General features: G+C 42.8%; 1 protein-coding gene across 1 annotated transcript; it reads left to right on the top strand.

Moving 5' to 3' along the window:
* Positions 1-3,085: 3,085 nt before the first annotated feature.
* LOC139446103 (proline-rich transmembrane protein 3-like) lies at positions 3,086-11,006 on the top strand. Its single transcript, XM_071227384.1, has 2 exons — positions 3,086-4,187; positions 10,594-11,006. The coding sequence occupies exons 1-2, from the start codon at positions 3,086-3,088 to the stop codon at positions 11,004-11,006; spliced, it is 1,515 nt and encodes a 504-aa protein (XP_071083485.1).
* The last annotated feature ends 1,233 nt before the right edge of the window (positions 11,007-12,239 follow it).

Genomic DNA, 12,239 nt, shown 5'->3' with positions numbered 1-12,239 from the left:
CTGAGCAGCACAGTAGAGCTAGTTTGCTAGGTTAGATAGCAGTCCGATCAAAACATTAGCGAACTTTTATAGGATTAGTGATGTGTGAAATATATCATTAATTGACATGTAATTGATCGATGTAGAGTTTTTTATGTATCATTGACATTTTGACAACGTATTAACCTCATAATTTGTTAATCCTAATTCACAATACGTGTAAAATGAATATCAAACGGAATTATAAAAGGGGTGAAATCAATGTCATATGATTCAGTTCATCACACTGCGGTTATGGTGATGTTATTTGGTATGAGTGAGTGAGTGAGTTGGGTTTAACGCCGCTTTTAACAGTATTCCAGTTATATCACGGCGTGTCAGCTCAATGTGGGAGGAAAGCCCGAAGTGATGCAGGTCTCAGACGTTTACCACTTTGGTGAAACCCACGAGCACGGATATGGTGCTGACAAACCTAGAAAAATAATCGGGGTGAACGGGGACTGAACCCAAAATCATAGGTTTCTGGAGTGTCCAAGGTACGCAAATCTGCACAGGGAATCGCGGCGCTTTAGACGACTGGGCCACCCGTGCCCCCTTATTTGGTTTGAAGGGCCTGCACCTAGAAATGCATGTGTCGAGTGGCATATAGTCAGTGCAACATGCGATGACTGTTTCATTCGTTATTATCGCAACATCGATCTCTGAACCTTGAAATGTATGACCAAGGTATGTACCTACCCATTGGACCCCTGAAGATCCGGGGTAGAATGGGTCTTCAGCAACCCATGTTTGCCGCAAAAGGCGACTATTCTTGTTTGAAGAGGCGACTAACGTGATCGGGTGGTCAGTCTCGCTGACTTGGTTTATGCATGTCATCGTATCCCAATTGCGTGGATCGATGCTCATGATGTCAACCACTGGATTCTGGTCCAGACTCGATTAATTACAGACCGCCGTCATATGGCTGGAATATTGCTGAGTGCGGCTTTTAACAACAAACAAGCAAACAAACCTACCCAGTGTGTTCTCACTGTGCTATAATCACATCATCAACCACTATGGACATCTTGATTGCCTTATGTCACAATAGCCAGCACCTCGTCATCACTATACCTCCACTACACTTAACAGAAATCTCCCCAGTTAATCCAATTGGCTTAGTCATTATATTGTTATCTCTGTACATCCTATCCATCCTATTCTGAAGGAAGCAAAAGAAGGAAGGAGGGAATGAAAAGGTGTGGAAGAAAGGATGAATAGCCCATTCTAAAATAGTTTTATCTGCACATAAATTTATATCTTCAGCTGTGACGCCACAGCACGGGGCAACCCCTGATCTATGTCCCCGGTCCCCGGCACTGCTTGATGTCGTGAAGCGTCAGTCGACGTAATCAATGTAGAAGTCAATCTTGTCCCAAGGCGCGCTTAGGATTGGTCACATGGACGCCCTCTGGACCAATGAAATCGAAGAATATAACACGTCTTCAATATAAAACCCACTATCAGTCCCTTGGGTATTTTATTCTACGGAGACAATTTTCAGTCATGGTTCATCTGCCTGGGCAAACAATCATCCAGAATATCAAGTGCAGGTACGACTGCGTGGTGTCCATTTTGTTGTGGCGTTGGGAAAGGGTAGTTAGAATTTGTAGACCGATTATGTCTTCAGTTTTAAGTTAATGTAAGATTTGTTTGTTTGTTGTTTAACGCCGCACTCAGCAATATTCCAGCTATATGACGACAGTCTGTAAATAATCGGCCAGACAATCTAGTGATTGACATCATGAGCATCGATCCATGCAATTTGGATACGATGACATGCATCAACCAAGTGTGACCACCCGATCCCGTTAGTCGACTCCTACCACAAGCAAAGTCGCCTTTTACGGCAAGCATGGGTTGCCGAAGACCTATTCAACCCCGGATCTTCACGGGTCAGTTAATGTTAGAGGGAACAGACCTCTGTGTATGTAAGAATGTCGATAGAAGCAGAGTCCTACTCCGACCAGATCATTACCATGTGCTTCTGAATCAGTATCAAACAGTGATGATACAAGGTGGAATCGAACTCGGGCTTTCGAGCGAACACCTTGACCACCAGACTACTGCTCCGTCCATCACCGACATAGCCTTGTTGACATGTGATATTATTAACAATGACACTATGTTTATTATCAGGTGAAGTCAGAAAACTGATTTTTAATTTTGTCATAATAATCCATTAACAACGAATTTCATTCACCATATCGTACTGCAGACAATATTCTTCATTATTCATTTGTTTATTTAGTATACGATTACGGTAGATTTAAGAACAAACAACTTCTTAAATGGCTGAAATAATCTAATTTCAGGTGCCGAGTATTCAGAGGAACGATGGATTGTCGGCGGAGAGCTTGAAGGCGAACAGTGGAACGGATGTACTTTCTAGGAATGTTACCGAATGTTACTTCAACAGCGTCACATCAGTGACTGGACAAGAAAGGAAGCCTCATTGACAGACCCATAAATCTCAGCAAACAATGTGCGTCATATTCTGATAGGACAGAGCTTGTGAGTGCACCGACTGCATCACGCGGCCAGTGTTACCGCTTGTAATATGATGTAAAGTACTTCTGGAACATATACAGACAGTTCATGATCTGTATTCATAAGGAACTGTCATTGTCTGTCAGACCCTTCGCATAACCTCCCATGGTGTCATCTGCCAGTGTTGCAACGTTACGAGGTCGACTCCGTGTGATTTGAAAACAATTTCACTGAATGGGGACATGCGGATAGTTAACAGACTAAGTTGCGATGTATTGGTGCATCTATATCTGCATTGACTTACGTTGACTTGTGTAGCTCTTGTCTTCGGAAGACGAACAGAAGCAGGAGGGAGCCAAGGAATAAGGAAAAGGATTAGGATTTGTGAATAGTTACGCTTGGCGAGAACATAATAGACATAATCCTTGTGTTGGAAGTGGTGTGATTGAATAGGGAATTCTGACAAAAACACAATATTACTATCGTGTTGATTCCGTTTGACTTATCAAGTAAAGGGCCGCCCTGTTTGGAGTGATCACTCGGACATTATTCGTCTATTCTTAATCAAATAACCAAAATGACCTCTCCGGAGCCCGAAAGCGAGTATTCCTCTACTCCGGAATCTGAAACAACGTCGGAACCGGAATCAGTGTCAGAATACATAAGTTCTTCACCAGAACCCGAGTCTGAATATCTCAGTCCGGAACCAGAATACAATTCCACATCTGAACCTTTGTCGGAATATCTGAGCCCTGAACCAGAGTACAGTTCCACATCTGAACCTTTGTCGGAATATCTGAGCCCGGAACCAGAATACAATTCCACATCTGAACCTTTGTCAGAATATCTGACCCCGGAACCAGAGTACAATTCCACATCTGAACCTTTGTCGGAATATCTGAGCCCTGAACCAGAATACAATGTCTCATCGGAACCATTCTCGGAGCTTTTCCGTCCTGAACCAGAATTTAACTCGACGTCAGAACCGTTTTCTGAATTCTATACACCAGAATCAGAGTTCACCATTCCAGAATCAGAATTGACCAGTCCCGAACCATACACCGAGCCAGTAGCTGAGGCAGAAGTATGGCCCGAACCGGGCCCGAACTGGCAACAGTCATACCAGGATTGGGGCGAGGCATGGCCTCTGCATGTATACATCTTCGGACTCATGTACATACTTCTGATGTTATTCGGTATACTCCTAATCTCCGCGATGTTCGCGGGTAACAAGGGTCAGCGTAGAAGCAAGACAACCATTGCTCTGAATGCGATGATCAGTTTCTTTGGAGGAACTCGAGCACTGACTCTATTCATGGACCCTTATTCTTCTACGAAATCAGTCCCTTTCCTCCTTTCACACATGCTTTGGTCAGTGGGATTTCCTGGACTGACCGCGTCGTTTAGTATAGTGCTCCTCATCCTGTTAGACACTACAAAGATGGACATCGCTCCCCCGAAATTTCAGAAGCTCAGTAACATCATCCTCATCACGACCCTCCACCTCATGATCGTATCCGTCGTTGACGTCCTCGTCATGTTTTTCGGCGCCCAGGTCAAGGCTCTTCTTGTGTTCTGTCAGATTCTGTTCGTCATCTATGGCCTGGCCCTGGCTATAGGATTCACCTATGCAGGTTACATGATCAAGAGGAATCTCAGCGCGTCTGATGGAGTTAAAGGTAAGTCTTGGGTAGTCTGATAGGTCACATTGGGGGCACTGGTGGCCCAGTCGTCTTAGGCGTCACTATTCGTTGTGCAGAGTTGCATCCCTTAGGGTCACGAGAAACCAATGATCGTGGGTTCGAATCCCGTTTCGCTCTGATTATGTTTCTAGGTTTGTCAGCACCATACCCGTGCTCGTGGGTTCGTCCAGTGGTAAACATCCTGCATCACTTGGGCTTAAGCTGACACACAATGCTATGAATGAAATACTGTTCAAAACGGTCTTAAACCAAATTGATTAACTCAATCACTGATAGGTCACAACAATCTGATCACAATGTCAGGCATTGTCTGGAAAAGGTGAGCACACGGAGCATGTTACTCAAGTGTCCGGCCAACCTAATGTTCCTCATCCAACGCTTCACTTGTGACCCGTGAAGATCCGGGGTAGAATAGGTCTTCAATAACCCATGCTTGCCGTTAAAGGCGACTATGCTTGTCGTAAGAGACGACTAACGGGATCGGGTGGTCAGGTTCGCTGACTTGGTTGATGCATGTCATCGTATCTTAATTGCGTGGATCGATGCGCATGATGTCAATCACTGGATTGTCTGGTCCAGACGCGATTATTTACAGACCGCCGTCATATAGCTGGAAAATTGCTGAGTGCGGCGTAAAACAACAAACAAACAAACAAAGCTTCACTTGTTGGTCACACGAGAGTGTCATTGGGCAGATATAAGAAGGCACCAAGAAATGCCCATCTCTGGTCTACTTGCCAATTACTTATTATCCATGTTCCCAATCGAAATGATAACGTGTGTTCGATAAATATAAGAAAATGTGATGGATTATCAATGCTACAACTAAGGAAACAGCTACATACGTTTCATACCCCACTTTAGCAATGTTCTAGCCATATAACGACGGGTGACGAGCGAATACGTAGGCCACTAGTTTACCCCACGTCAATTGCGGTAAAAGCAATAGTCACAGTTTGTTTTTCGTACAACGCCACACTCAGCATATCGGTGATGATAATAGTCATAGTTAGGGTACCAGTAAAATTAATAAACTTTTCCGTGAAGAAGTAAGAAAACGTACAACATTATGGATAAGACCTTCTGGTTTATTGCATATAGTGACGTTTCGATGTAGATTCTTACACCCTTATCAAGCTGGAGTGAAGATACAGTTTTCAGTGCGGTTTTGTACATCGTTCGTGGTATATACTTTTTTTTAGCAATGCCAAGTAAAATACATTATTTTAAGTTCGAATTGCCTGTTACACTCCCCCCCCCCCCCCCCCCCACCCACCCACCCACCCAACCACCCCACCCACCCCCCTTATTGACAGACAATAGCCCTCTACCGCTATGTACCAAAACATGAGAGGGTTGATCAGTATTTAATTACGAAAGCAATGAATCGTGGACCACTTGACCAGCGTCTTTATGTTACGTCCAGCTGTTACGTCAACATTCTATCGCCATGCAGCCAAGCAACTACATTGCTCTTCACATTTTAGAGCGGTACTTTAAGATGACTGTTGATTGGAAGCACTGTTTTACAGCACTAGAGCGTGTATATTGTAGGGAACAAGTCATTGTGATATCGACAGCCAGCTGATTCAAACTACAACATAAATTCGCAAAGTCATATGGTGTTATCAAACAATAATTTTCTGTTACGTGTCTACATGGCAATAATAAAATTTAACGGCAGTAATTTCATGAATATACACAATGGTCAAGGTCTACAGATCAGGAAAATGAACGAGTAACATATATAAGGTGTTACTGGACAGTGCCAATGATGACCACCTGTGTCCATCGCCGTATAGAACCTGTGTAGATCCGGGAGATAATTGGTCTTCGGCGACCCATGCTTGTCGTAAGAGGCGACTATGCTTTTCGTAAGAGGCAACTAACGGGATCGGGTGGTCAAGCTCGCTGACTTGGTTGATGCATGTCATCATATCTAAATCGCACGGATCGATGTTCATTATATCAATCCCTGGATTGTCTGGTCCAGACTCGATTATTTACAGACCGCCGTCATATAGCTGGAATAGTGCTGAGTGCGGCATTAAACAACAAACAAACATCGCCGTGTCACGTGGGCGTACATGTGCTATTGTAGATCTCTCGTTGTAGAACTATATATTATTCATTCACCTCAATCACGGAAGAGAAAACATGGTGAAACAGTAAGCAACAACATTGCTGAGAAGACCCATTCGACAACATTGTGCCTCATATTCCCAAGATACAGTAATCATAATGTGGTAGATACCTCGCTCCTGACAAGACATACCTTGTTTATGCAAACATCACGAGAGAAACCTGTGTGGGTATCACTGATGATTATTCGGTTTTTAATTCTATAATTCATAATTTTAAGTCCTGTAGTGCTGACTGCAAATCCATCATCAAGACCCCCAAGTTACAATTTGAAATAGTGAAGATGAATATTCCGTTGTCCAACATTTCCGAGACTTACAGTCAAGTCCCGTATTTACCTTAAGATTTAAGATTATGTAATGAAAATCTTAATTTACAGACGACTCTTAGCACCTATATCTAAATTAATAATGTACTTTCGGGTTCAAGAGAGATACTTTGACACAATTGTAATGAGAGAAAACTAATATACTTTGATTGTGTAAGATGTATTCAGATGATTGAAATTTTCATTTTATCATTCATATATAAAAAATGAAAATTTCAGTTTAAATCTTCAGTCATCTGAATAAACAGGTATTAAGCCTAACGCATTTCTTTTACTATCGCAGTTCACTAGTCTTGGGTCTCCCAGACCCTAGAAAATAAACTGCAAAACGAGTCCATCTCGTCTAGAATGATTTGGCAAGTCTAGATCTATCTCAGCTCTAGACTTTGTTCTGGGCTCCTTTTGGATTTTATTTATGTTTGTTAAATATATTATGTTTCTAAGTGAGGTAACTTTATTTCTGGGACACATTTGCATCGATGAATTATTCATCATAAACGCTTCGTCATTGATATAACTACATGTATGTGTTTAAGCGTATGCCGGTTCTCGACAAATGAGACAATGCGGTAAGAATCAGAGTGGAAGTTGAGGTATTATGTATATCAACAGATAACTATATCCACGTATTACGTCATGGTCACGTGCCTAATCCATCATGGCTGACACCTACCCCCTGGTTTTGCAATAAATCGGATCAAGTTCCTGTCAGACATACAACAACTTCGACTGCAACGAGGATGTTTATGCTGCTTAACATTCAATAAACCCAACGTATGTCCCTAATGTTACCAGTCGTAGACCCCTGCGGCAAAATGAGACGCAACCGCGGTCAGATGTTACGACAATCGCCAACATTATGTGACCCTACCGCCGAAACATTCAAAGTGGGCAATGAAGATTATTGTTCCTTCCCACCAGGTGGCGCGTTGTAACATTTTTACTCACTAGGTGGCGTGTTGGTACATCCGTGACCGCGAGGGAGCGGGGATTGTGAAACGTTAGCATGGCGTGATTCAATTCTCAAGAAGTTACAGTGAGCGAAAGTTGATTATCCATCAGGCGATCCGCATATCGTGTGAATAAATGCATGCATGACAATGTAGGACGTTTTAAATAAGCAATGCGTTATCCGGACATTTATCCCGTAAGGCGGTGAGATAATATAGATATGATTATCTCCGCTTTATATAAGACGCATTGTGAAGACAAAAATCTAGCCTATATGTAAGCCACGATGTACTGATTTGTGCCCTGGTTTTGGAGAAGAGACATTTTGTAATTTCGAAAAGGTATTTTTAGTTAACGGGTTATTTTGATCCAAATGTATCACCAAATGAGTGATGAATGATGCTGGATGGTAAAAAGAATCTTACCCTCGTGTCTTTTGATATCAAATGTATCACCACTCGTCAATCAATGAGGTTTAGAGGTTAGAGACAAACTGACATAGACATTCTCTTCAGTGTAACATACGAACTTAGTACTATATAGCACGAGAATGTTGCGTCCAAACCAAGGGTAAGAATCGGTGCGAATCTTGATTTGAACCATGAATCAGGTACACCTGTGCTGAGAGATTTGCGACGCCTAAGACAACTTGGCCAAACGTGTCCTAATTTCGGGTAGAAAAGGATTGTGATAGGGCTGATATCTGAACCTTGGTCGCAGAGGATGACCGTAAGCAGACAGAACATTTTCAAACTCGTGGTTGGATTCTAACCACAGACCTTAGATTTGTTTGAATGTTGGTTAACGCCGCACTCAGCAATATGACGGCCAATCTCATTAAAATCAGATCTTAGGCTACCGAGGACTATAAGGACATCCCATTACGGGTCACGTCAGAAAGACCTTTCGCAAACTTTGACCGACCAATGAAATGACTGACAAGAAATCGACATTAGCCAATCATAAGACAGCTTTCTCGAGCTTTATGGCACTAGTTTCACACTGGCGACTACGCTTTGAAACATATTTTGACGTATTCTCGATTAATAATTTAAAACTGATAAAAAGAACATTCTGGAATGGCTTGTAGATGGCCTAGTTTCTATGGGTATAATTGCATGCTTAGAAAATACATTCCGACTGTTACTTTTGTGATCTTGTAAGCGACGCTCTGATTGGTTGGATGAAAGGTTGTTCTGACGTGACCCGTAATGGGATGTCCTCAGATCTATGTTTAGAGATAGCGAGTACTAAGATCTGATTTTCATGATATTGTATGACGGCGGTCTGTAAATAATCGAGTCTGGACAAGACGATCCAGTGATTGACATCATGAGCATCGATCCACGCAATTTGGATACTATGAAATGCATCAACCAAGTCAGCGAGCCTGACCACCCGATCCCGTTCGTCGCCTTTTACGGCAAGCATGGGTTGCTGAAGATCTATCTTCACGGTCCAAAGATCTTAGACCTGAAATCTATCCGGTTACCAGGAATGGTTCTTATCGGATTTCCACACCCGCTCGTGATTGATATTATTTTTATCGGACTCTCACGTCTGCTAGTGTTTTGATTGATATTATGTCAGATACGTTCTGACCGTTGCTCTGTTGCAGTTGTGTTGAAAGAAATAGTTCGTTTGAACCAGGAACCATATACCATAAAGCACAGCAACTGTACAACTCGGAACACTCATTCTCCACTGGGGCACTATATTCATCTCTGGCACGACACGGCCTGGGTAAATGAGGCCAGGAAGTTCATCAGTTCTTCATTTAAGGATTGACTGTGTATTTTTTTCGGTTGATTGAGGTATGAATCGAAAAGCCAGCATGCAAACTGTATGGGTCCGCGTAGCGGATTCTTACAAAAGTTTGCACATCGGTTTTTCTTGGACAACACACAAAGCGTGATGTATGCTTTCGGCGGGGTATCGTGTTTGTCTGAGGATTACAATACATGTATCTGTAAAGACTGATCAGGACCGACGTGAGATCACTGGATTACCTCACCTACCCGGAGCTCAGCACGAATTAAAAGGGATTATCTGTCTTGCGTTATTGTCTGTATGTGTGTAGAGGGCCCGTATAGAGTGAACGAAAGTTCTCTGACACTGCACTGTACTGACAGGATGAACACACATACAGACTGTAACGCCGTGTTCACCCTGGCGGTACAGAGCAGTTTGAGAGAACTTTCGTTCACTCTATACGCCCCCCCCCCCCCCCCCCACCCCCCAACGTTACACACACACAAACATACAGACTATAACAATTATCTTCCAGTGTTGATGGCGTAGTAACAATTATCTTCCAGTGTTGATGACGTAGTAACAATTGTCTTCCAGTGTTGATGGCGTAGTAACAATTATCTTCCACTGTTGGTGGTGTAGTGACAATTATCTTCCAGTGTTGATGGTGTAGTAACAATTATCTTCCATTGTGTATGACGTAGTAACAATTATCTCCTACTGTTGATGCAGTTGTAACAATTATCTTCCACTGTTGATGGCGTAGTAACAATTATCTTCCACTGTTGATGGCGTAGTAACAATTATCTCCCACTGCTGATGGCGTAGTAACAATTATCTTCCACTGTTGATGGCGTAGTAACAATTATCTTCCACTGCTGATAGCGTAGTAACAATTATCTCCCACTGCTGATGGTGTAGTAACAATTATCTTCCACTGTTGATGGCGTAGTAACAATTATCTTCCACTGCTGATAGCGTAGTAACAATTATCTTCCACTGCTGATGGGACTGTAACACATACACCTTTTTGCCGACATTCGGATCACATCGTCCACCACTAAGAACTATTTTCTGATATTCATGCCATTTTCCATCAGTTGATCCGTAATGAGCTGCTCAAAAGGGTTCTGCCATTAAATACAAACAGATAATATTAATCGAAAATCCGTATAAGATGTTCATTGATATGTTATATTTGCGTTTCAGACGAACAAACCCTGCGACTTCTGCGACTGACCAAGACAATCTACATCTCCGCCTTCATCTCTTTCTCCATCTGTGTCACTAACCTCTACTCCGCCGTCTCCGACTTTGGCGTCTTCAGCACCAAGAGCTTCGTCGAGTCATGGCCGTGGTGGGGGTTGCAAACAGTCCTCAGGTTGGAGGAGATAGCGGCATCCCTGGTGGTGCTGACCATCTTCATAAAGACTTCGCCGACGAAGACACTCATTGGCTACTTCTCCCATCTGTGTCCCAGGAAGTCCAACAGCATCAACACTTCTCCACATGGGAAGGAGATCTCCGATCCCCAGTGGACGGAGACGACCACACATGCACCGAAAAACGTGGCCTGGGTATCGACAACAGATACTGATCGGCTTCGCGACGAGAATTGTTGAGTCTACATCTGAGTTGGTATCTTATGTTGGTCATCTTCCCGAGGCAAATGCGTTAGCTGACTGTAAAAGTCCAGTTTCCACCATCGCCGAACTAGGCTGGAATTCCGGAGTTACATTTTGGCTGGACTAATGAGTCTATGCATAGTCCAATCAAAATCGCGTGACGCACTAGACATCCGGTTCGTAAACAACATGGATTTCAACGTGCAGATCTCGGTCGACTGAAAGAATTGCAAAGTGATTTGATGGACTTCGTGAGATAAGGCCCGTTTCATTAAAATATAGATCTCCATTACCGATCAGATCGTCTTGACTGTGCGCCGCCATTTTGTTTGAAGCAATTGCAAGTGATATGAGAATCGGTATCTGATTGGTCAGTAGGAGGGACATAGAAGGGACATAACTCTGATAATAGCCACTGGTGGCACTACGATCGAGCCTGGAAATTCCAGTTTAGATCGGCAAGGGTAGAAACTGGACTATAGTTAACGCCTTTGCCACGGCAAGATGTATGTTGGTATGTTTGGAGATTAGATTTATATCCACGAACACACTCATATTCATTCCTACGTCAGCCACAATCTAGTTAAGTTATAATTTTCCTATTCTGATGCGCTACCCCTCTGTGTAATGATCTGACGAACTATATGAGGTCGTGTTCGGTCAACTTTCTGATCAACCAATCTACGCCGAGAATTCTACATTCTCAACACGAACGAGCAGACCATACAGAGCAGCACGTCATATTTCTTTTTCTCAAGAACGAACATGAAAGGTCAGAACCGAATGGACACAATAAAGGCCGCGCTATGATATATCGTTAATATTACATACACCCTGTCGTTTCTGAGCGCCATGACAACTACAACCAAAGTTGTATACTACCAAAGGAATATTTTAAATTTTGTGTTGCGTGGGGGTTTTCATAAATCGAAATTCTGATTGGAAGTGGTACAGAAATGAAACTGAAATTTAAAAAAAGCTGACATCTGCTTGGCTCAAGAACCCACTTACCTTCCACGTACATTGAGCGGTAAAATTCGCGTAGTGTTAAAGAGCAGGGCCTTTGGTGGATGATTTCTCAGGTATCTCAGTTTTGATATCGGAGCAAAATATTTGACGTTAATGAGAATGAGACAACCGTAGCGCCACGATTGGTTTATGACTATCAGAACTATCAGCAGTGTCAAGCCTACCTTCCAGAAGAGTAATGCTAAGTGGGTGATTTTTGCC

Source organism: Haliotis cracherodii, unplaced genomic scaffold (assembly GCF_022045235.1).
Source record: "Haliotis cracherodii isolate W230 unplaced genomic scaffold, xgHalCrac1.p SCAF_10, whole genome shotgun sequence".
NCBI classification, from domain to species: Eukaryota; Metazoa; Mollusca; class Gastropoda; order Lepetellida; family Haliotidae; genus Haliotis; species Haliotis cracherodii.
This window is presented reverse-complemented; position numbering and strand designations above follow the sequence as displayed.